This window comes from Xenopus laevis, chromosome 5S (assembly GCF_017654675.1).
Source record: "Xenopus laevis strain J_2021 chromosome 5S, Xenopus_laevis_v10.1, whole genome shotgun sequence".
In the NCBI taxonomy this organism is placed as follows: Eukaryota; Metazoa; Chordata; class Amphibia; order Anura; family Pipidae; genus Xenopus; species Xenopus laevis.
In genome coordinates, this window is record NC_054380.1 from 42,451,096 (window position 1) to 42,477,545 (window position 26,450).

Genomic DNA, 26,450 nt, shown 5'->3' on the forward strand with positions numbered 1-26,450 from the left:
AGTGGCTGCAAAAGGAGGCAGGATAGGAAGAGCTCAGACAATACCTCAATTCGTAGCCCGAGTCTCTGACACGCCTTCTAAGGAGGTAGCGTGCTGGCAGCATGCAGAGCATGGTTGCCAGGTTGGTGTTTTTCCACCCAAATTGGGCTACTAATTTAAGCCCAGATGGGTTTTGAACATACATACTAGCCAAGATACAGATTTGGGATACTTTTTGGGCCTTTGGCTAGTTTGTACTTTGGAAACCAGCTAAAGTTGTTTCTTGCCCTAATGTGCTAAGCCTGTGTTTCCTACTGTATGTTGGGTTATGTAGTTTTTAATGTAGTTTTAGGATCTGGCCACACGGGCAGATTCGGGGAGATTAGTTGCCAGGGGACAAATCTCTTTTTCGCGGCGACTAATCTCCCCGATTTGCCTTCCGCCGGCCAAAATGTAAATCGCCTGGGGGCAGACGCACGGAACGCTTTGTTTTCCGAAGTCGCCCGTAATTAGCTAACTTTGGAAAACAAAGTGTTCCATGTTCCTGCCCCCAGGCGATTTACATTTTAGCCAGGGGAAGGCAGATCGGGGATATTAGTCGCCTGGTGACGAATCTCCCTGAATCTTCCCGGGTGGCCAAACCCTTAAAGTTTTACCAACTGACAAGTTTATTGTAAGACTACAATACCCAGCATGCAACGGGACTGACTTTGAAGTCGGGAGTTACCAGATTGTAAGCTCTGTACCCCAGTCTCCTGTCACTCTAAAGCTTTCTCGCATTTTCCGGTGACTTTCCTCCATTTCAGACAATTTTGGGGCAAAAATCTGCTGGCCACCAAAATGTCTAGAGGTTGACCTGTTTCACCAATATATATTGAAATTGTATATGTATTAGGGCCTTATGTGGCCCCTATACCTCCTGGGCCCCCCTCTGTAGTTACACCCCTGGTGAAGGGCAAATCGGTCCCATTTTGCTTCATGGAGATATTCAAAAAATACATCATTTTATATTCATTTTTTTTTTTTTTTACACTTTTTTTTCCCTGCACATATTGGGCTATTTTTTGGCTACTTTTAAAGTGCCTCTTGGCTAGTTTTGGGCTGGTTTTGTAGCTGAGTTTGGCAGGTTTATAAAATTAACCTGGCAACCCTGATACAGAGGGAGGGGGGAGAGGAGAGCAGTGGTTGCTAGGCTCTCTGTCAATGTAATTAAATGCAAAGTGAAGCCTTCTGAAATCAGAAGGTATTTACTTGTCTCATGCCATACAAACAGCACTGCCTAGATACCAAAAATTTGAGTTTAAATTCACCCATAAGGCATGTGTTTGTCATGCCAAAACTACAATGGCATAATTAGAAGCTTGGTAGAGGCCCATTCATCTAGGGGACATAGCATTACATTACAGTGAAACATCAGTTTTACATAACATGATTTTAGGTTTTCCCTTATTTTACATATTTTTTTTCCCACCAATATAATATGCATATAACATTTTCCCAATTTTACTGTATATGGATATTGCATGTCTCTTAAAAAATATATGGATTTCTGGCAATATAAACGTAGGTTAAGCCAATTAAGGTGGCAAATCCTGCACCACCCTCCCCCAACGCAAAATTATGGGTCATCTGCAAAATGCGTCACATGTGTCATGGGTAACCCCCCCCAGGTCACTGTACAGACGAAGCAGACACAGGACCCACAAGGCCATGCAGATAATCTGCAATTTGTCTTCATTTTGTAGTTTTTTTTTAATTCACTTTATGTTTAGTAGGAATTTCAGTTATATAGTTGCTAGGTTCCAGTTTATCCTAGCAACAAGGCAATGATTTGCATGAGATACTGGAATATGAATAGGAGAAGGCCTAATAGAAAGATAAATAATAGAAAGTCAAAGTAACAATTAGGTGCTTTTTTTTTAGGATTTAGCGCAAATGCTTAATTAAATCGATTAAATCCTTCGAATCGAACGAAAAAAAGCTTAGAAAGCTTATGGGGAAGGTCCCCATAGGCTAACATTGGTGCTCGGTAGGTTTTAGGTGGCGAAGTAGGTAGTCAAAGTTTTTTTTAAAGAGACAGTACTTCGACTATCGAATGGTCGAATAGTCAAACGTTTTTTAGTTTGAATCTTTTGATTCAAAGTCATAGTCGATGGTCGAAGTAGTCAAAAAAAAAAACTTCGAAATTCGAAGTATTTTTCATTCTAATCCTTCACTCGAGCTTAGTAAATGTGCCCTTAACTGTAGTCTCACAGAGTAATAGTTTAGCTGCCAGGATCAGAGACTCCCATTTGCAAGCTGGAAAGGGCAGAACAAAGTAAAAATGAAGTTGCTAAGAACAGGATTATATAGCCTTCAAAATGTTAAAGGAGAAGGAAAGTCTTCTTCTACTAGGGGGTGCAAATGTTAGGCACCCCCAAGTGATTGTACTTTTCCTTCTCGCTGGAAGAATCCCGGGCTGGTGCAGTTTTCTCCTGATAGCAGCACCGGCCCCGGGGTTCTTCCAGCGAGTACCACAGCAATTCTCTTCTGGCTTCTTCTTTCTTCAAATTTCTCTGGGCAGATGCATGTGCAGAAGAACCAAAAAGCTGACTTTTAAGTTCGGCTTTTCGCTCTAATGCGCGTGCGCAGTCGTAAGTAGAAAGAAGGAGCCAGAAGAGGATCGCTCTGTGGTGCTCGCTGGAAGAGCCCTGGGCCGGTGCAGTTTTCTGCTGATAGGAGCACCAGCCTGGGGTTTCAGGTAAGTAAATACTGCCCATTTAGGTGCCAACCAGCGTCCCATGTTGCCATTTAGTTTGTATACACAACTGGTAATTAGACTAGAAATTTTGAACCTTTTTATTGCATTTGCCCAATAACCCATTTAGGTCCTCTCAAAATTCTGTGTGGCCTTCAGTTAACATGCCCAACTGGGCCATTCCATTCTGTCACAATGATTGATTCCACACAAGGACAGTAACGGTGATTAGAAAATTTCTGTCGGCTGCCGATATCTCTGCGTGTATTGCCGATCTGACGATCTTCAGTGGGAGACTGTCACTAGATTTTGTCGGACATAACTTTCGTACGATTGCTGTCAGGGGCAGAACATCGGCTGATCTGTTCTTTTACTACTTTATTTGATCTGTATGGTTAGTGGCAGGTCGGGAGATGGGGTTCGATAAGTCCGATCGTTCCAGGATTCTATGGCCAGCTTTACTTTTACAGAATTCGTATTTTCTTTTACTGGCTGAATGAAAAACAGATACAGTCAGTTCAGGGAACAGTATGTGTGACTGGCTGAACAGAATCAGGGGTGGAGCGGAGAAGTGCACAGTTAGGGATTGTCTGCAAATTCCCAAGACATTGGGTGACTTGAAAGAAACCCGGACGGCAGTGAATTGCTCATTGAAAAGGAGGACAAAGACGACGTCTAAACCCAGTCACACACTGTACACAATAGGCGGCTCCAACATCAAGATGTCCAACCGGGCGCAGTGCAGGGAGGCGAGTCATGCTGGGAGCTGGTACACCGCCTCAGGTACTTTGGGGTGTAGAGATGAAGGAACCCATCACGATGGCAAATTTGTGGTAGCAAACAAAGAGGAACAAGACGTCATCTTGAGCTACCTGCATGTCATTATGGAGATAATACGTCCAGGAAATCTAAAGACCTTATTCCATTCTCATTGTTTCATATACCTGTTTCCTGTGTAATGAAATTACAGGACAGCTTCTTTGTCTCCCAATTGATGTCTTTGAGGGAGGGGGTATGTACAGATTGGAAGTGGTGGTAGTGGGTAAAGGTGGCCATACTTTGTGAGCTGGCCTGCCCATCCCAATCTGTATCTGTGTACTATGGGCTTCAATTGGTTTAGGGATGGTAAGTCTGAAACATGTTTTCAGTTGGCCATAGGGTTACCACCTGACCGGTATAATGATGCTTGATGCCAATGTTATTAATAGGGATAACAGCAAAAATATAGAAAGGCCGGTATTTTTTTCCAGAAAAGGTGGCAACCCTAGTTGACCAGTGCAAGAATGCATCAAGAGCATTGAGCCACAGCTTGTCTTTACTTGCTGCTTAATCTTTTGTGTGCTTGCACTATCAATTAGAATATAGAATGGCAGCTGTACTGTGTGTGCGTGTGTGTGGCCCCTTGTACACTCAGCCAAGGACTAGACCTGACTACATGTACCATAACCACTGAAATAATGTAACATAGTCAGTAAAGATGTGCTGGTTGACAAATAATAGACATGCATCTGGCCTAAACCACCTGGACCCAACCCATGCCATCATCATTTATATACTTGACCACAATAATGAGGGGGCGTCATGGGGCAGGCGTGCAATAAAAAGCTGGCAGATGACCCAAGGAGTAATGCCAAATCTGCAGTAGAATGCAGTACCATGAGTTTAACACCAGCTTGTGCAGCAGTTACTAGCCAGCCCTCCAATACACCTATTTCAGAAATTATTTGCGGATGCCCATTTCATCACAGTGCATGAAAGGCATTGTGGGAAGTGAAAATCTTGACTGAGGCAGAGCTCACTACTGCTACATTGTTTAAGCAGACAAGCAGTGCAGACAGTAGTAAAGGAGAAACAGACACAGTTTTCAATAGCAACCACTTTATACCACTAAGAGTCTGTGGTCAAGGTATGTTTTTGGAGTGCAGGAAGTAACCCTAAGTGGAAAAAAAAACAGACAGGGAAAATGTTCAAAGAACTAAATTACCAGCGCCCCACACCCATGCAGCCTGACACAAAAACAATCTCCCGCAATATGGGCAATGGACTGGTACAAAATTGGAATTTTTTTTTTACAAAAAATGTGTTTTCTGGCTTTTCGCAGGCCCCCCTTTTCACACCCCTTCCCAAAAGACAGGGGGTCTATTACTTGTAGTGTTAATACATTTTTCAAACTCCATACTTATTTACTAACAATTACATTTCTTTTTTTCTTCTTCACTAATCTCTACAAAAAACTTGAATACAATAAAAGCTGTTGAGGTCCCATAGAAGTCAGTGGGAGCTGCACTGATCTTATTGGACCATTTTTAATCAATCCAGACTTTTAGTGGTCTTCATTTTTTTTTTGCTAGTAATTATATGAAAAGCTTGCATTTTAGAGGTTTTTGGATCCAGAGGACTTTTTGTTGCACTGTTCATTTTTATTTGGTCACAGGGGTGGAAATAGGAGTAGGCAGAAGAGGCATGTGCCTAGAGCACACTGGTGGGGGGAAGCTAGATACATACCTCTTTTGCCTGCCTACCCCTAGTTGCACGACAGTATCAGTTGGCAACTTTTGTTGTAGGATAAAAAAAAGTTTGAAGTCATTTTAATGAGCAGTAAATATTTAATTGATTTTGACACTTTCCTTTGTTTTAGTTAAACTTTTTAGTTTAACTTTTAGTTTAGCTTACATGTCTGAAAAACATTTATCCGTGGTAGCCTAGAGTGTCGGATCTGGAAAGATTTCAAGAGCTCCATAAACAGTACTCTGAATAAACAGGTGTGATGCAACATGGTAGTTCTCAAACACAAATATTTTACATACCTAAGTAAGGTCCTAAGTAAGGTGATGGATTTTCCATATTACCAATAACCGACTTGCATTAAAAGTTTTATTACTGTCATATACTAAGCTCCATGCACAAGTTAAATATAAAAGTCACTGAACATCTCAAGGCTTATTTTTCTATTTTTATATAATATTCTAACACGGAACAATCCTTCATACATTGTTCTATATAATAAACAAACCGTTTTATCACCCCACATTCTTACAGTGTCAAGTAGTTGTATAAATTTAGGACCAGTCAGGGGAATGATTTCAGTAGGGTGATGGATGGAACAAATAATTTAAGTAAAATTTTTACAAATAGGCCTTTACAGAAATCTATACAGAAAGTATTTCTAGTAAGTAGTCTATAAATTAAAAAAGTACTGTGAAATATAAGCGAACCTCCATGCATGAATGCCCATTTCAGAAGCTACACAAGGCCACAAGAAATGCTACAATGACTACCAAGTAATTTAGCTTTACCAGCACAAAGGTACCAACAATAAGTATTTTTTTGATCCCATCACTGCAAATCATTCTCCAAGTTCCACAGCTACAGAATCACATAACAAATATCATGGAAATTCTTTAGGCTCATCAGTTGTTCAAATGTCTACCACAATGATGGGCTATCCATGTAGAGTCCATACCTGTCCCCATTTCCCTGATTACAGCATTTGTACTGGAAAGTCCCTATTTTCTCTGCTCTGAACAGCCAGAAAAAGAAACAAAGTTTCTCACTTAATTGGCTTTTAGCAGAGAGCACAGAACAGCTAACAGATGCAAATAAGATACTTTGTAACAATTTTGAGACCAAAAAAAAACCAGTTTAGATAAGGAGAATTATTTTCAAACTTTCATAACCTGCCAAATTTTGTAAAATGAACATGGTAATTAGGGGGTGTGGCCACAGAAAGGGTGTGGTCAACAAATTTTGTTGCGCTACATGCGGAAAAAAAATTTGTCCCTCTTTTTACTTCCAAAATGTTGGGAGGTATGCTATGGGTACCCCCTTTTATTGGTTTCAGTCAGGATACTGGCAGAGGACAGAAAGGGATTAGGGAAAGGGATTCTGGTGAAATCTGTCTATTCTTCATCTAGTTGTACTGTGGCTCAGGCAGGACAGCCAGAGAATTGATATAGCTGGTATAAGAAATCTTGGTTCTGGCTTTAAGGTGGTGTAGGTAACAAGGCTGTTTGTTTACAGCAGCAAATGTTCATCCTAACTCATCCCCCTTGCTCACAACTCCCAATGATATACATGAGTTTACTGTCCTTCCTGCTGCAAACATTTTGGTTTTCCCATAATTATTTTTTTTGTCAGCATTGAATATACAACGTACGAGTACCATACTAGACACAAACTGAGAAATTAACATTGAACGAGTTGGTTTTTCTATAACTTTAGGTAGGTTCATTTCCAGAGAATCTGGTCCAATAGAGGGATGTCCTTTTTGACCCTGTGACTTGTATTGTACTCTGCATGTACACATTCTAGAACTAGAGTATATTGTGGTGTCTCCGGTATTGATGTTTAGGTTGTCAGACTGATATATTGCTAACACTAGCACTTTTTGCTCATTGTATATTTGCATATTGTGTGACATTCACTGCTTGTCATAACTTTGCACACTGTTTGCCACTGCATTGCAGTATCTTATAGAAGGATGCATTTGAAAGCTGTAATATTATTTAATGGAGAACAATGCATTATTTAGGAACTGTTCAGTGAAGAAATATTTAGTAAAGGAAAGGAAGAGAGAACACAATCCTCCTCTGCTTGCGCTGAAAGGGGTTGTTCACCTTTGAGTTAACTTTTAGTATGGTGTGTAGAGAGTGGTATTCTGAAACAATTTGCACTTAGTTTTCATTTTTTATCATTTGTGTTTTTTGAGTTATTTATTCTTTTAAGCAACAGCCCTCCAGTACTATTTAAGCCATCTGGTTGCTAGGGTCCAAATGACCCTAGCAACTGTGCTTTGATTTAAATTAGAGACTGGAATATGAATAGGGGAGGACCTGAATAGAAAGAAGAGTAATAAAAAGAGCAATAATAGAACATGTGTAGCTTTACAGAGCATTTGTTTTTAGATGGGATGAGTGACCCCCATTCGAAAACTGGAAAGAATCAGAAGAAAACAGCAAATAATTAATAAAATAAGGATCAATTGAAAAGTTCCTTAGAATTGTCCATTCTATAACATACTGAAAGGTGAACCACCCCTTTAAATTCTTGACAGGAACACATCTTTTCCTGTCTGCCATACAGAAGTGACTCCTTACACAGGAAGAGAGTAGCCAATGGTAACGGACGTTACAGAAAGGTTCAAGGGGAAGAGCGAACGCGATTGGCTGAAAGGCAGTCGAGGCGAGCAGATGTCTAATGTTAGGGACCGTCTACAATTTCTTGCATTTTCAGGGTTTTATATTATTTTTCTTGTTACAAAAAACCCGACCATCGTCTGGATGAATAAATACTGAACAGGATAAATCCTGAGGCAGTGTGGAGAGGGCAAAGGCAATGATTGGCTAAATAGCTTTAGGGACGGGGAGAGAGGGGACGAGTTAGGGATCGTCTGCAAATTATCAGACATTTAGCGACTTTGAAAGAAATCCGGCCTGATCGTGAATCAGAGACTGAAAAACAGCACAAAGCCGACGTCTGGTACCTCCAACCCAGTCACACAATTAACAACATAGGCGGCTCCAGCAGCAAGATGTCTAACCGAGCGCTGTGCAGGGAGGCGAGTCACGCTGGGAGCTGGTACACCTCCTCAGGTACTTTGGGGTGCAGAAGTGGGGGTGCTGCTCACAAACATGGCAAAGTAGTTGAAGGAACCGTGAACAGAAAGGGGTAGGTATAGTGAACAAATAAGGGGACGGGTGGTCGCTTGTAAAATGGTTATCATTGCCTTTAATCATTTGTTACACATATTATTAGATGGAACGGTAACAACACAGATCAAGCCAAGGTGTGGCCTGACAGGCAATGAAGTACAAGCTGCAGGGCGATGGGTTGCACTTCCATATTAAGGATTTGTGGAATGAGCAGATCTGTGTAGTGTGTTGGGACAATGCTCACTGGGGGGTTGTTAGGGGCCCATACCATGTGGGGAAGGCTTTTAAGTCAATTTAGAATATTTACCCATGAGGCTGAAGTAAATAAAAAAATCTGTGGTGATTCAAAAGTATTTTCATTTGTACTGACACTGCGTAGATGGGCCTGTCTGTAAGGGTCAGGCCACACTGGGCGTTTTGGGGAGATTTGGTCGCCTGGCAACTAATGGCCTCGTTTTTGCGGCGACCAATCTCCCCAAATGCCTTCCCTCACTCTGTGCCGGCTAAAATGAAAAAAAACGCCAGCGCTAATCACATGCGGCGATTCGTTTTCCGAAGTTGCCTCACTTCGGAAAACGAATCGCCGCGTGTGATTAGCGCCATCGTTTTTTTCATTTTAGCCAGCGCAAAAACGAGGCCATTAGTTGCCAGGCGACCAAATCTCCCCAAAATGCCCAGTGTGGCATGACCCTTAGGGTTAAAAGTGATAGAATTATAATAAGGCCACTGTGTCTTTGTCCGATGTTTCTCATCCAGAAGTCCACAGTGGTTTGGTTGGTTTTATAGTCCTATTGTTTTTAAAGGGAGATGTCAAGGTTGTCTGAATATTGACATCTAACCGACAGACTATTGGATTACGAATTCTGAGATACAGTATTGATGAGCCTTGCTATATTTGCATTGGATGAAGCTGTTTTAAGGGTTACACCAATTATTGAAGAAGATGGATATTGGGAGTGAAAATGGTTTTGATAATCTGATGGCGGAGCTAGGTTACTTTTCTAAAGGATCATAATGGTTTGGTTGAAAATCATAAACCTGATCTATTCATTTATATACTGTTAATCCTTATACTTCAGATTGGTGCTGCAAGCTCAGGAACTCGCGCGCCATTGTGTAATTCTAGGTTTAAGATTATTTTGCAGCTTTACCGTACAGACATATTTAATGTGCAGGCCTTTTCAGAAAAGAATATGGCCTAAGCCTGTGGACACACAGGCAGTAGGCTCTGGCTGTTGTCAGCCTGTGTATTTTTTGCCGGCTGAGAGAAGCAGATCTGCTCAGTGCCCCTGCTCCATTGATTAGAATTTGATCAGCCTGTATACAGTCACACACACAGTGGAGCTAGGGTTGCCACCCGGCCGGTATTTTACCGGCCTAGCCGGTAAAACACCTGCCAAGGCCGGGGCCAGTGTTACAAATTTACCGGCAATGTAGTTGCCGGTAATTTGTAATACCCTTAAGAAAAGCTCTTGGCCTTCAGTGGAAAAGTTTCTTCATCTTCTGGGCATCTCACGACATGGCCCACCCCTTTTTGCGACATGATCCTTGGCTCCGCCTTTTTTTGCGGCACATTCCTCTGCCCCACCCCTTTTTGCGTCACAACCCGCCCCTTTAGTTCCTGCCCCCACCACTGGCCAGTAAGTTATTATTTTTTTTTAAAAGGTGGCAACCCTAAGTGGAGCTGAAGCTGAGGTGAGTATTTGGGCTGATCAGATTCAAATCAATGGAGCAAAGGCATTGAGCAGATCTGATTCTCTCAGCCTGCAAAAAATATGCAGGCTGACAATAGAGTCAACAGCCTGTGTCCATAGCCTTATTGTTTTTGACTCTCTGTGTGATGTCCGATCACACCAGCTAGTTTTTAAAAGGGATTATAAACACAATAGGATCCCTGTGGAGGTGGAAAAGCACTTCAGACCAGTCTGTCAGGGAGCTAAGGGCAAGGTTATATGGGGCATTTTTTATGTTGCATTTTTGAAAACATGGAGTCGAGTGTAAATTCACCAGTGAAACCACATGCGCATGGTAATGTGCGTTTTTAGCCTGTAGTTTTCTTTTCCCAACATGCATATCTGGTTTTTCTCGTTCCCCACAATTCTGCACGACAGTATTTTATTAAACTTTTGTAAAAAAAAAAGTCAAGTGGAAATATGGCTGTTCCTTGGTGTATTTGCGTTTCTGCTGAAAAATGCAAATATTGTTGTCTCGCGGCCGATGTTGGCTCGCAAATACCAAGTGTTTATCCCATTATTTTCAGTAGGACTTCATTTTGTGCGTATTTACTCTCAACCATGCATTTTAAAAAAAAACGCAACATAAAAACACCCTAAAGGCTGTTAACCAAGACCTTTGGTGAAATAAACAAAGGTTGAACAAATTTAAATGGATATATTAATATTTCCCTAAGGCAAATTCACAGAAGAAATAACAAATGTATAGTGAGCCTTTATATTTTCACACTGTTGGGTGTGTTTTCTTACAGGACTTAGTATAGGGTGTCTTTAGTTCTACAATGCTATTGTAGTGTACAATTTTTCCCTTTTCAGTCCTGACCATTAACGGACATATGTGTTAAGCCGTGTAAATCGAAATTTACCAAAAAAAAAAAAAAGGGTAAAAATGTGTCAAATAAATGGTGAATTTATCAAGGTGTGTGTATGTATTATCCTGCTGTTTTTCACACAGCATAATAAATATGCCCCTTAGTATTTTATTCCACCTCTGGAAATCTTCAATTTTTTTTTTTCTTTTAGTTTCATAGTAGGTGCATTAGGTTGGCACAAATGGAATGCCAATAATCAAAAGAAATGTAAATACACCACTGTGCCTTATAAAGGGAAATAGCAAATGTAACAATTTCACTAAAATACTTTTGAATTGGCTCTTTGTTTTCCAAAGTTGCGTCCCAAGGAAATTTTAGGCGACTTCAGAAAACAAAGCACTCCCTTCAGTGAGTTACTGATAAGAAAGCATTTTGTTGGAGATTTGTCACCTGCGTTAACACATCTTAAAACACATGCCACAAATCTTCCTGTATGTCATTAGCCTTAAAGGAGAAGCAAAGGCTTTGTGCACTTGGGGGTGCCAAATGTTAGGCACCCCCAAGTGATTGTATTGACTTACGTGAAACCCCGGGCCGGTGCTCCTGTGAGCAGAAAACTGTACTGGCCCGGGTTTATACCAGCGAGCACCACGGAGCGATCCTCTTCCGGCTTCTTCTTGCTTCAAATTTCCCGAGCAGACGTATGCGCAGTAGAACGAAATAGCCGACTTTTTAGTTAAAGTTTGCCTTTACATTCTACTGCGCATGTGCAGCCGACTTTTTAGTTAAAGTTTGCCTTTTCATGCTACTGCGCATGTGCAGCCGCGCGAAGGAAGAGTAAGACAGAAGTGGATCACTCCGTGGTGCTCACTGGTATAACCCCCCGGGCCGGTACAGTTTTCTGCTGATAGGAGCACCTGTCCAGGGTTTCAGGTAAGTCAATACAATCACTTGGGGGTGCCTAACATTTGGCACCCCCAAGTGCATGAAGACTTTCCTTTTCCTTTAAGGGCCAGTGCAGCAGAACAAATAACCTATGTTGTTGGCGGCATTTTGATCTTCTCTTCTTAAAACGGCCAATTAAAACACCTGGAATCACCTCAGGTCAGTTCCTACTGACTAAACTGAGAAGCACATAAGTAACCCATCGATTGCATTTTTTTGACTAAATTTGCCTGTTTTTATGCAGTTGTCATCTGTTAATAGTTATTTGCAGTGTTTTTTGTTGCCCTGATCACTAAACCTTTATATGCAATAGAGCTTAAGTAAAAGCCTTCACTACCACTGGCTATATTTAGGATAAATATTTTAAAGGAGCTATAACACTAGTTATTCTGCGGAATGCTTTACCATACCTGAGTAAACGGCTCTAGACCCTCTCTGTTTAGGATAGCAGTTGCCATATTCAATTGGTGTGACATCACTTCCTGCCTGAGTTTCCCTGCTCAGTCATAGATTTGAGCTCAGATTACAGCAGAGAGGTGAGGAGGGAGGGGGAGAGGAGCAAACTGAGCATGCTCAAGCCCTGCCCTGGAGGTTTATGCTGAAAACAGGAAGTCTGATACAGAAGCCCATGTCTACACAATAGAATGAAAGAAATGCAGTGTTTCTTTTGACAGAGGGCTCAGAGCAGCATTACTTTGAGGGTTTACTGGTGTACTATAGACCTTTCTGATAAAGCTTACTTAATTTTAGCCTTTCCTTCTCCTTTAAAGGGTGGTTTACCTTTAAGTTAACCTTCAGTATATTACAGAATAGCCATTTCTAAGCAACCTTTCAATTGGCCTTTATTATTTATTTTTTATAGTTTTAAATTATTTGCTTTTTTCTTCTGCCTCTTTCCAGCTTTCAAATGAGGGTCACTGACCCCTTCTAAAAACCGAATGCTCTGTAAAGCTATAGATTTTTTAATAGCTTCTTTTTTATTACTGATCTTTCTATTCAGGCCCTCTCCTATTTATATCCCAGTCTCTAATTCAAATCCACACATGTTTGCTACTCAAAAACCCACAAATATGAAAAAATTAAACCTAATTGCAAATTGTCTCAGAATAGCACTGTCTACATCAGGAGCATCAGGAGCATATATCTCCTCAGACAGCCAACCTAAAATAAAATATATATATTTTTTTACTTATCTATGATATAAATAGTTTTTTTTTTAATTAATTAAGCTGACAAGCTGTTATTTTAGGAAATTTGGAAAGTCACAATGTCGTTTTTATAAGTCAATTAGAATGCAGCTAACTGCAGAGCAACTAGACATCTGGCTGTCATTCAGGAATCTGCTTTGGTCAACACCAGATTTTAAGTATCCTGCAGATTAGAGGAAAGAATGTACAGTGTGTGGCTGGTATATTTTGTTTTGTAGGGCTTTTTTTTGCACTTTGCAGATTGTGGACTTTGCCACCTCCCCTTGCTAATAGAGTGCTGTGTTATTCCCCCCCCCCCCATCTCCTATCTCCCATCTTAAATATCATTCAGAGGCAAAAGGTATGGAGCAGCAGAAGACACAGTTGCATCTTATGACCTTAGTGCTACACATGCACCCAGGGGCAAAAAAATAACCCCTTGCATTTGCAAAATAAATAATGGTTATGTATTGAAGGAGAAGGAAAGTCCTTACCCACTTGGGGTGCCAAATGTTAGGCACCCTAAAGTGAATGTATTTACTTACCGAAACCTCCAAATTTTTTCGGATTTGTCGCCGAAAACCAGGAAATCGTCAGATTATTGAACAAAAAGCCAGGGCAGATCAGGAACTGGGCAGGTCTGAGTTGGAGTACTTTTTTATTCAGAAGTTTAACACCATCGGGGTTTAATAAATTACTGAAAATTCAGGTTTTTTATCTAAGAAGAAACAGTGGTTTTCCCCTTTAAAAGTCTGACCAGAAAAATTCAGACTTTAATGAATAAACCCCAAAATAGTAGTGGTAGTGTGCAATATTCATAGCCTTTGTTATATTGTTTTATTTGGGATTTGTTGCAGGATCCCAGCTGAGTGCACAACTAGACGGCTGGCTATCACAAGCACAAACCTCAAAGAGACCTGCAAGAGCCATCATTGCCCCGTAAGTTTTAAAACTGGTTAACTATTTTCCACTTACCGTATATACTCGAGTATAAGCCGACCGAGTATAAGCCGAGGTACCTAATTTTACCTAGGAAAACTGGGAAAACGTATTGACTCTAGTATAAGCCTAGACACAACTACAGCCCTGTCTCCCAGCAGCGCACATTCCGCCAAAGCGACCCCCCCTGCGATCAACCGGAATTCTTTGCAAAGTTGATGGTGACAAGAGAATTGCCAAACGGATTACTGTGTGCATTGTCCCACTGTCCCACTACCATGTGCAGAGGGTGCTGTGTGATATTGCCATCACTGTTAATCTTTCGTATAACCAATAGAGGGTGCTGTGTGATATTGCCATCACTGTTAATCCTTCATATAACCAACAGAGGGTGCTGTGTGATATTGCAGTCACTGTTATTCTTTCATATAACCAACAGAGGGCGCTGTGTGATATTGCAGTTACTGTTATTCTTTCATATAACCAACAGAGGGCGCTGTGTGATATTGCAATCACTGTTATTCTTTCATATAACCAACAGAGGGCGCTGTGTGATATTGCAGTCACTGTTATTCTTTCATATAACCAACAGAGGGCGCTGTGTGATATTGCAGTCACTGTTATTCTTTCATATAACCAACAGATGGCGCTGTGTGATATTGCAGTCACTGTTATTCTTTCATATAACCAACAGAGGGCGCTGTGTGATATTGCAGTCACTGTTATTCTTTCATATAACCAACAGAGGGCGCACTGTTATTCTTTCATATAACCAACAGAGGGTGCTGTGTGATATTGCAGTCACTGTTATTCTTTCATATAACCAACAGATGGCGCTGTGTGATATTGCAGTCAGTTATTATTTCATATAAATAACAGAGGGCGCACTGTTATTCTTTGATATAACCAACAGAGGGCGCTGTGTGATATTGCAGTCTCCCCCCAAGTGAACTGTTGGTATAGGAATGATTAAAAGTGACTGCAATCTCAGCTACTGCCCGCTAACCCGAGTATAAGCCGAGGTAGACTTTTTCAGCACATTTTGGATGCTGAAAAACTCGGTTTATACTTGAGTATATACGGTACTGCATTTTAAAGATCCCTTTAACCATTAAAGGGGTGGTTCAAATTTAAGTTACATACCTCCCAACATTTTGGAAATAAAAAGAGTGACAAAAAAGTTGGCAACATTTTTGGATCATGCCCATTTTTGTGGCCACACCCCCCCCCCCCAATTACCATGTTCATATTACAAAATTTGGCAGGTTATGAAAGTTTGAACATATTTCTGTGGTTTGTTTCAGTTATTACAGTTTTGCTAATGAAGGTGAATTGCTAATGAGTCTAACTTCTCCCAAGGGACCTGTTATCTTAAATTGTTACAATTATTTATTTGCTTATCTTGAAATTTTTACAAAGCATCTTATCAGCTGCTGTGGCTGTTCTGGGCTCTCTGCCAAAAGCCAATTAAGTTAGAAACATTGTTTCTTTTTCTGCCTGTTCAGTGCAGAGAAAAAACTGACTTTTCAGTTCAAATGAGGGACTGCAGGTTGAGCTGTCAAAAGAGGGACTGTCCCTCTAAAAACGGGACAGTTGGGAGGTATTAAGTTAAATTGTAGTATGTTATAAAATGGCCAATTCTAGGCTACTTTTTTTCTACTTTTTATTACTCATCTTTCTATTCAGGACTCTCCTAGTCATGCCTCAGTCTCTTATTCAAATCAATGCATGGTTGCTGGGGTAATGTGGACCCTAGCAACCAGATTGCTGAAATTGCAAACTGGAGAGCTGATGAATAAAAAACTAACTCAAAAACCATAGTTAATAAAAAATGAAAACCAATTGCAAATTGTCTTGGAATATCACTGTTGTAATATGGTGAGTATTGAGCATTACGCGATGACAGGGTTAACAGCTGGAGGTCAGTGACATCTGTAGGGCTACAGGTATCATCTAGCACATTGCTCCATCTGCACATTATATTTTTATTTACAACAGACTTGATGAATCTACATATTTTATTGTTAATCCACATTAGGTTTATATGACTGCAGCGGCCCCACTTTTGGTTTAGTTGTTTAATCCTGTTTCATTATACTAGTTTTTCATGATTATTTTAAAATAACTGCAATAACCAATGAAACTGTTCAGAAGAAAAATATCCATCATAGTATATTATGTTTTAGTTGTTTTATTGGATATGGTGCATCATTTTATAAATGTGTTATTTGTTTAATTGCAGTCATGCAGGATACACTTATTGCGGGTCATGTGCTGCTCATGCCTATAAACAAGTAGACCCTTCAGTCACGTAAGTATTATACCTTTCTACCCTAAGATAGAATCTATCCTGCCTTGGAATATTTTCACGTGTTCTAGAATGTCATTAATAAACTAGCAATTAGTTGTTTTATTAGAATCAAGGTAACACTGGTTATTTGATTAGGGCTATGGTACATGTGGCATCTGTAAAATCCTGAAAAAAATATTCTATAATATCCTGAAAAACCTATGGGTGGAATTAATAATGATTACATTTCCATACAAATCTAAAAGATAAAAAAAAATATATTCAAAGCACTGCTCTAGAAAAATAAACATGTAACACCATAACCTTCAATAGAACAGAAAACACAAAAAACAAAAAGCGCACCGGTAGTATTCAGCGTCTTGGCAGATTTGCGTATTGCACAGTAGGAATAATGCACGTCTTAGACACAGAACATGGCCTGCTGTGTTTTTAACTTCAAGCTAATTCTATTTAGTGCCCAATTCCATCTGTCCACAGGAAAGTTATTGCTGGTTTCTTCAGTTGCGTGTATCTTACTGATCCAAATTTGCTGAGCAAATTATACAAACTTGCAAGGGTCAACTGATGATGGAATGATCTCCTCATTGTAAATATAGATATATAGGGGCAGATTTATCAAAGTGTGAGATTAGAACTCACCACAATAAAACTCTCCTATGTTCTATTTATAACTATGGGATTTTTAAAATCATATTTATAAAATGGTGAACTCCATTGACAAAAACGATTCTAAAAATCCCATATGAATGAATAGAGCATAGGTGACTTTTATTGTGGTGAGTTCTAGGGATGCACCGAATCCACTATTTTGGATTCGCCCGAACCCCCGAATCCTTTGTGAAAAGATTCGGCTGAATACCGAACCGAATCTGAATCCTAATTTGCATATGTAATGCAAATTAGGAGTGGGAAGGGTAAAACATTTTTTACTTCCTGGTTTTGTGACAAAAAGTCACGTAATTTCCCTCCCCGCCCCTAATTTGCATATGCAAATTCGGATTCTGTACATCTGGGCTGAAGGATTTAGCCGAATCCTGGATTCGGTGCATCCCTAGTGAGTTCTAATCTCACACTTTGATAAATCTGCCACATAAAGTAGTCCAAGGAACGCACACCACTTACAACTACAAAACCTGGGAGGTAGTACAATTAAAACACAGAGGGCTAAGGACAGTACTTACAGGACATAATATATCTATCTATATATATATATATATATATATATATATATATATATATATATATATATATATATATATATATATATATATATATATATATATATATATATATATATATATGATCTGTTATCCAGAATGCTTAGGACCTGGGGTATTCTGGGTAAGGGCTATATCCCTAATTAAATCTCCATACCTTAAATTTGGTAAAACTCTTAAAAACATTAAATAATTCTAATAGTATTGTTTTTCTACCAATATGGATTCCTGCAGCTTAGTTTGGATCAGTTACAAGGTATGGTTTCATTTTTACTGAAAAAAAAGTCTCTTATGAAATTAGATCCGTTATCCAGAAACCCATTATCCAGAAAGCTGCAAATTATGGAATGGCCATCTCCCATAGACTCCATTTCATTCAAATAATTCAATTTTTTTTATAAATGAATTCCTTTTACTCTGTAATAATAACATAATACCTTGTACTTGATCCAAACTAAGATATAATTAATCCTTATTGGAAGCAAACCCTATTGGGATTTTTTATTGTTTACATGATTTTATAGTAGACTTAAGGTATGAAGATCCAAATTTATCCGGAAAACGCCAAGGCCCACGCATTCTGGATAATAGGTCCTATACCTGTATTTGCTTAAAATGGAGTCTGTGGGAGATGACCTCTTTGTAATTATGAGCTTTCTAGATAATGGGTTTCCAGATAATGGATCCTATACCTGTAATATAAATTTTTAATGGGAATTCAAATGGCACAAACTGCAATACCTTTTCTAAAGGAAGAGACACCCAATGTTATTTTCAAGCAGGTGTTTTATTGACAGAAGAGTTTTCCACAAGCAGGACATGTTTCAAATCACACAACATAGTATAATAAACAAGATTAATTCTTCTGACCCCAGAATAGAATTGTTCCACCTGCTTTTGAAGCTGCTTCAGTTACTATTATGACAACTTAATCCAGACAAATTACAAATAGTTCAGGTGCACTGGCTCATTTCCTGGTACCTATTTCTGGGCAGAGAGCACATTAATTTCCCCATCCCTTTTACACAGGGGGTGATTTATTAATCCCAGCACCTGGTTTTTGCCGCTTTAATGAACACAAACCATGTTTTTCCCAAATTTTCTCTGTCTCATAGAGCATTCTGGGAGAGAGAGATACTTTCTTTATATGTAAGGTGTTTCACACTGTAATATCCATGTTTTTAAAGTTTTTTGTCTTTCTATTTTACCTTCTGTTTGGGGCTTTTTTTCAACTGTTTCTGTGCTCCTTTCCCGCAGCATATTTAACAACCAAAACAAAAAAAGCCCAAAAAAAACCAATCCCATTTCTTTAAAGCACTATTGGATTTGGCCAGGAATTCTAGGGGGCAAATTTACTAAAGGGTGAAGTGACTAACGCTGGCAAAAATTTGCGTGATGTCATTTTGGGACTTCGCTAACGGGCGCTGGCGTAACTTCGCTAGTAAAGGAGATAGACTCTAGCGCTACTTCGCACTCTAACGCCAAGCGAATTTTCTCTCTGGCGAATGGACGTATCTATGCAAATTCACTAAGATGCGGATTTTAATAAACGTTACCTCTTGCGTCAAACTTGCCTTCGCCACCTCAGACCAGGTGAAGTGCAATAGAGTAGATAGGAGTTCCTCAAAAAACGGTGGCGACTTTTCAGTTTTTCAGGGTGATTGGTTGCAAAAGATCTTACATTTTTTTTAGGGTACCCTGCTTCCCCTCTACATTTCCTTACATATGGCACATAAACTATACACTGGGCTCATGTGTAGGGCAATATAACAACTCTATTTTATTTTATTAATGTTCCCTGGGCTTGTGTAATGTATTTGCTGCAACATATACGTCCATTGAAATTTAACTTTCCGCCGTATGCAAAGTAGCCAACGCTAGCGCAACTTCGCTTTGCTTGCCGAATTAACGCTAGTGAAACTTCCCCATCGTTTGGTACCCTGGACGCAACTTTGCATTTTAGTGAATTAGCGTTGTCCTGGCAAATTTTCACCTGGCGAAGTGTGGCGATGTGAGCGAAGCTGTCGCTGGTGAATTTGCTCCTAGGTGTCGTGTTCAAAGTATGTCATGTCCTCCTTTTTCACTGTTCTTGAATCTTAATGGGGGGGGGGGGTTTGTAAGGTGTTTTTATATTATTTAATAAATCTCTTTTCTTTGCTTATACAGGAGACGGGTCTTCATTCTTGGACCCTCCCACCATGTGGCTCTTTCTAGATGTGCACTTTCCACTGTGGATATATATAGAACACCATTATATGACCTTCATATTGATCAAAAGGGTATGTCTGAATGTTAATAATTGTAAAAGAAAATGATATACACATACAAATAGTGTGTAACACAATCTGTAATCCAAATTGTGTGAATGTTTTTTTTTTTTTTTCCGTACATGGGAAACATTTAATGAAGAAATGTAGCATGGGTAATTGTCCTGATTTTTGAGATGTTAACTTATAGAAGTATTTGTTTGGATTATTGGTATTCTACTTTAGATTTTTGTTGCTATACTTCATTACAGGTTCCTCTTTCAATGCAAATATATTGTAGGATGTCCCAGCTTCGTATAAGGTGTCTTTGTATCTTTCCAGTATACGGAGAATTGTGGAAGACAGGAATGTTTGAACGAATGTCTCTACAAACAGATGAAGATGAGCACAGCATTGAAATGCATTTACCTTACATTGCTAAAACAATGGAAAGGTATAATATAGTATTTCACATAGTATGGTTATTGCAAAGCATCACTGATATGAATACATTCCGTACATTTTTCTACTAAACCCTGTATGTCTTTACCAGAACACCTTATTTTTATCTTCAGTTTGGCTTTATAATACTCTGGGGAAATTACCTCTCTTGCTTATGGATAGCCTTAATTTACGTGCAGCTTGTAATCTTAAATAAATCTTCTAAGACAGATTTTAACATTTTAGGTCTCGTTGTACATTTATATCTTTTAGTACAATAAATTTATTTTATTCATTGTTCCCATTTCTTTTCCCTCAAGCCATAAGGATGATGTAACCATTGTTCCTGTGTTGGTCGGAGCACTAAGTGAATCAAAGGAACAAGAATTTGGGAAACTTTTTAGCAAATATTTAGCAGATCCTACTAACCTATTTGTAATCTCATCAGATTTCTGCCACTGGGGTGAGTAAAACCACAAGAATTTAAATTTTTAGGAGAATAAAATCCAGTCCCCCCCTATCAGACACACTACACTTTATTGGCAAAAGTGTCCGTGCCACATCATTTAGTATCCTCGTTTATTAGTTCACTGACTGAGCATGCAGGAACATGTGCAGTTGAACTGAAACCTAACCTAGATTCAACTGTGTATGTCCAGCTGGTGCCACCCTACAGAAGGGGATCCAAAGTGGCATCTGATTCAGGCTTGTCAATACGAACCCGATGTACCTCCCTAATGCAGGCCTCCTGAATGGTTGCGAGTTCCATTCCCACCTCTAAAAAATTGGTGTCAAAGCAGCTCTGGTTGGTTTTGTTCAATGGACTTCCTTTCCATTTCTCTCCAGAGTTGTGTTCAACCAACTCTGGAGAGAGATGGAAAGGAAGTCCATTGTTCAGCTTCCGTTTGGCTGCCCCTTTTTCTTAAAGCGGTTGCCCGAAAAGCTACCCAGCTATCTACTTCAGGCCAGCGGTTCCCCATCTAGCACCTTGCCCTTACCTTATCTTTGCATCAACTTGGTTTGCCTAGCATCAGCCTGAAGTTGACCTTGGCAAATTGCTTAATTGTCAAGCCCACAGTGCTACTTTGGATTTTATAGCAAATACAAAGATAAGGACACTTTTGACAGTAACGGGTAGGGGGGTTGGGGTTTTGTTTTCTTTTAAGTAATTCAATTAATACATTGCTCTACAATTAAGCTCTGACTTTGCTGAGACTGTGACAAACATTTGGATGATTATGGATATCCTATAAGTGTGTATGTTTTCAGTGAAAAAGTTTTGTATTTAAATAAGTGCAGTTACAGCTGTACGGCTATATCCATCCATAGAGGAGTCGGCACTCTCGATACTTAGTTCAAATGTGCCTGGGTGCAGTGTCCAAAATCTAGAATATCTATAACACAGAGAAGGCCCGCACTCTCAGGACTTAAATAAAAATGTTTTATTGAATGCCGCCGAAACGTTACATTCAATAAAAATTTAAATTTAAGTCCTGAGAGTGCAGACCTTCTTGTGTGATATTGATACACACACACACACACGCAGCGCACACCAGATTTTAAAATCACTTATTTATTTTCAAAATATTACTGTGTGGATCGAATGAGTTTAAAGCTAACATCTCAACTAATGGAAAGAATATGATTTTGCCCCGAGATAATCACCATATATTTTTCTCTCCAGGACAGCGATTCCGTTACACATATTATGATGAATCTCAAGGAGAAATCTATAGGTCAATTGAGAATCTAGATAAGATGGTAAGTATTTTTTCTTTCCAAAATTCTGATTCCAATATTGCAATGAACATGTAGCACTACATTTTCTCCAGTCTCTTTAGTGCCTCTCCTTGTTTTACCAATAGGCTTCTCCTTGTTCATTGAGGAAGGGGTGCAGCTCATAGGCTTCCCCTAACTGGCCTGCCATGTGCCCACTGTGCTGCTATGGGCATTAAATGAGGCCCATAGTGTTTATTTTATCCATCTGTGGTAGCAGTACTTCATAAGTGGGACTAACTGACAGAACATGTGTTGCTATAATTGAAATGAATCAGGTTAAAAAGTAAATCCACCTTCTGCATTGCCTTTCCTCTGAGGCATAAGAAGTAAAAAGGAATTCTTTGAAAGCACTGGACAACAGCACAAGACTTAATCATTCCCTGTTTTAAGGTGGCCATACAATGGGTATTCCCGATCGATATCTGGCCACGATATAGATTGGGAAGTTTTAATTTTTCCGGCCCTAGGGCCTGAATGGTAAGATTACCACAATATAGCCCTTCCGTTGGTGGGCATATCGGTGAAAGATCCGCTTGTTTGGCGATGTCGCATGACGAGAGGATCTCTTCATGTATGGCCAGTTTAAGAGGCAGATTTATCAAGAGTCGAATTTCGAGTTCATGGGAGTTTCTTAAAACTCCCATGAACTCAAAATTCAACCAATCAAAATGTATTTAAAAAAAAAAAATCGGATTTTTCAAAGTCCGGTGAGTACTACGGACCTTGGATGGAATCAAATTCGATTACAGTTTTTCAAATGAGGGGTGGGCATGTCCTAACAGTCCCTGCCAGAAGCACAGTAGGAGGAGGACAGTCAATCACAGCCCTGCAGTCACACTATCACAGACAGGCTTCAGTTCCCTATCAGGTCTTGCTAGTGGCTGATTGGTTCCTGTCCTACAGCACAGTGTGCTGAGAGCTGCTGGATCCACTGCACAGCCTGGGAATTCAGGGAGCAGGAAGTTTTTTTTCTTAAAGGGGACCTGTCACCCAAAAAAATTATTAAAAAATCCTATTTTATCATGTTAGTCAAGCAAAATGAACTTTAATTACACTGTATAAATTATCTGAATATTGTTTGCATCAGTCTGAGAATTCATAATTATTGCAAGGAGGAAGGAGCCATTTTGCGGACACTGTTATTAAGGTAAGCCTTGCATCATCTCAGAATCTTGTTTGTGCCCTGGCTACACAATTAAATGGTTAAGAGAAATGGGGGAATGTGGGGAGAGCAGTGACATCTAGGAAGTGCTGAATGGAAAGTGAAAGTAATTGCTTACCCCGCCTCTATGCCTAAAGCATAGAGGAGGAGCAGGCAATATTTGATTTACAGCTGAGATTTTTAAATGTTTTTACAACAGCTATGAATGCTTTAATTAAAAAAAAGAATTTGGATTTCATGTTTAATTTGTAGAGGACTTTTATTACACAGCTTTTTATGTCTGGGTGACAGGTCCACTTTAAATTTCATTTATGTATGATACCTAATGCTAAATAACTAACCACAACTATATTGTCCAGTGAGAAATGGAACATGTAACTTTTTTTATATGTCTGATTGTTTGCTGTTTTGCAGGGTATGAGCATTATAGAGCAATTAGATCCTACATATTTTAGCAATTACTTGAAGAAATACCATAACACTATATGTGGCAGACACCCCATTGGGGTTTTATTAAGCGTAAGTATTTTATTTGTACTTTGACACATTTTATTTGTACCTCACAGTCTGATTTACTCTTTATTTAAATATGAAGCCAAAACCTTAGAAAGCCTGGGCAAAGTCTGGTTTATGGCACTTGTAGCATTTCAAAGCTCAACATTGTATTCTGCAGTTGTCCAGTCTGATATTGAATGTTATCTGGTTGTTTGGGGCCCATTTTCCCTGTCAGTTATTGTATTGAATGTATGACTGAATGATGTATTAATTGAAAGACAAATAGTACAGGTATGGGACCTGTTATTCAGAATGCTCGGGACCTGGGGCTTTCCGGATTATGGATCTTTTTTTCTGTAATTTGGATCTTCATACCTTCATGCTCTGTGCTGCTGTCACTTACTGAGCTTAGGGACCAACACAATACAAAGTACTTTTAGAATATAAATTTCACAATATAAGGCTGATTAGTAATTTAATACAGATAATTACTACATGGCAGCACAGAAACCAGTGCAACTAACATCAGAATTCAATAATCAGCCTTGTAGCATCATCTTATATTACAGGCCAACCTCATTTTCTGCTTGATAATTTGTCATGGAGAGCAACCAAGGGGTTTCTCTCCAACCCCTTGGATGTTGCTCCTAGTGGCCTTAAAGCAAGTGCTTATTTTTGAATTCTTGCCTTAAAGGAGAACTAAACTCTTAATTTAAAAAAAACCCTAACCTACATAGACCCCCCTCCCTGCTCCTCCCCAGCCTAGCAGTTACTCTGGTAAATGCCCCTAACTCTTTACTTACCCCTCGGTGCAGATTTATGGGAACGGAGTTCATGGGAGCCATCTTCTTCACTTCTTCAGGAGGAGAGCGGCATATTGGCGTATGCGCAGTTGGAGCAATCTTCTGTTTTGCGACAACTGCACATTCGCAGTCACAGAAATTGCCGAAGCGCTGAAAGAAGACCCGAAGATTACAGAAGAGAAGAAGATGGCGCCTGTGAACGCCAATGCCCTGAATCTGCACGAGGGGTTAATAAAGAGGGGTAACAGCTAGGCTGGGGGGAGCAGGGAATGGGGGTCTATGTAGGGTAGGGGGGAAGGTTTTTTTTTAAGGGTTTAGTTCTTCTTTAAAAGCAAGTTTTAGTTGCATAAAAACCATGTCTACTGCCAAACAGAGCCTCCTGTAGGCTGCAAGTTCACATAGGAGCTGCCAATACCCAATCACAGCTATTATTTGGCACCCTAGGGACTTTTTGCATGCTTATGTTGCTCTCCAACATTATTTTACACTTGAATGTGGCTCATGGGTAAAAAAGGTTGGGGACCCCTGTTGTAGACCATTGCTGCTATTGAGAAGCTGAAGCTTTAGGCTGGTGCAATAAGTTCTGTATATAACAAATGGCCAAGTTTATTTTTTGGGTTTAGTTTTCCTTTAAAGCCACTGAAAATCTTTATCAATGGAAGAAAATGTGTTGGGTAGAGATCCCTTTTAAAATAAAATGCATAGTTACTGAACTGATATTATACAGATAACGTAGCAGGAAGTTTATCATATTTCTGTTCCAGTATAAAGAGGGCTGGTATAAACATTCAATAAGAAAATTGTTCACTGGCTGTTTAATTTTTTGCACATTGGTCTTGTTTTTTTGCAGGCTGCAACAGAACTTCAAAAGAATGGAGTCAACATGAGCTTCTCATTCTTAAATTATGCTCAGTCTAGCCAGTGTCGCAGCTGGCAGGACAGTTCAGTGAGTTATGCTGCTGGAGCTCTAGTGGTGCATTGAGCCACGAAGTCTCAGGGATGCCACCTTAAAACACAAAGCTGACACAAACCTTTTCTTTCTGTCCATGGGGTCATAGCCGATTATTGGCCTAGTGATGACCTGTTCCTTGGGTTTAGTGGAACCTCGATCCAACTGAAATCCTATCCCTTCTTTTTTTTTGTAGGTGTAGTCCTATCTTCATTTCTGACTCCATTTAAAAAGGAATGCTTTCTTGGCAATGGTAACAGAAGTCAAGTTGTGTCAAAGTATCTGTAACATCGAACTGTAATAAAGAAAAGTGGTGGCAGACAACACAAAAATGCTAGTTACGTGGAATAAGTTAGCCTTTACCATAACCTAAATTTGCACTCTTTGCAGATATGTGCACATATACTCCGCTTTCATAATAGTTTTGCAAGTTGTAAAACAAAATAAAAATTTAAAAAAACAACAAAAAAGTATATTACAAAAAAAGGGTGGATGCTTTTTAATAAGAAATGCATTTCTAACTTATCCTTTATCCTGTATTAGAATATAATACAATTCCTGTATAATCTGTTATTACCGATGTTGTAAAACAAAATACCTTCTATTTTAGTTGCTAATAAAGGGCTACACAACCAACTACAAAGTTTGTGTTCTTCCATTAATATTTTAATGAAATGTTATAATATTTATCAGATTTGGTAGTTGACGCAATTACAGTGCAATTTACCTTTAGCTGTAACTAGGGATGCACTGAATCCACTATTTTGGATTCGGCCGAACCCCAAATGCTTTGCGAAAGATTTGTCCGAATACCGAACTGAATCTAAATCCTATTTTGCATATGCAAATTATCCTTCTGCCAGGCCAAACTGAATTTGCATATGCAAATTAGGGGTGGGAAGGGGAAAACATTTTTTACTTCCTTGTTTTGTGACAAAAAGTCACGCAATTTCCCTCCCTGCCCCTAATTTGCATATGCAAATTCAGTTTGGCCTGGCAGAAGGATTGAAGCATCTTTTTACGTTGATACAGTTAAAGACATCTCACTTTGCTAAAAGTATGAG

General features: G+C 39.5%; 1 protein-coding gene across 3 annotated transcripts; it reads left to right on the forward strand.

Moving 5' to 3' along the window:
- Positions 1–3,262: 3,262 nt before the first annotated feature.
- Positions 3,263–26,022, forward strand: memo1.S (mediator of cell motility 1 S homeolog). 3 transcript variants are annotated; one of them, XM_041564443.1, is made up of 9 exons: positions 3,263–3,499; positions 13,902–13,983; positions 16,226–16,294; positions 19,678–19,790; positions 20,100–20,211; positions 20,519–20,661; positions 21,883–21,959; positions 23,554–23,658; positions 25,288–26,022. In XM_041564443.1, the coding sequence occupies exons 1-9, from the start codon at positions 3,439–3,441 to the stop codon at positions 25,417–25,419; spliced, it is 894 nt and encodes a 297-aa protein (XP_041420377.1). In that variant the 5' UTR covers positions 3,263–3,438; the 3' UTR covers positions 25,420–26,022. The 3 variants fall into 3 exon arrangements, with proteins under 3 accessions (XP_041420377.1, XP_018120734.1, XP_041420378.1); XM_018265245.2 differs by lacking the exon at positions 3,263–3,499 and adding an exon at positions 7,825–8,307; XM_041564444.1 differs by lacking the exon at positions 3,263–3,499 and adding an exon at positions 8,333–8,383 and having other exon boundaries at positions 20,030–20,211.
- Positions 26,023–26,450: the final 428 nt, after the last annotated feature.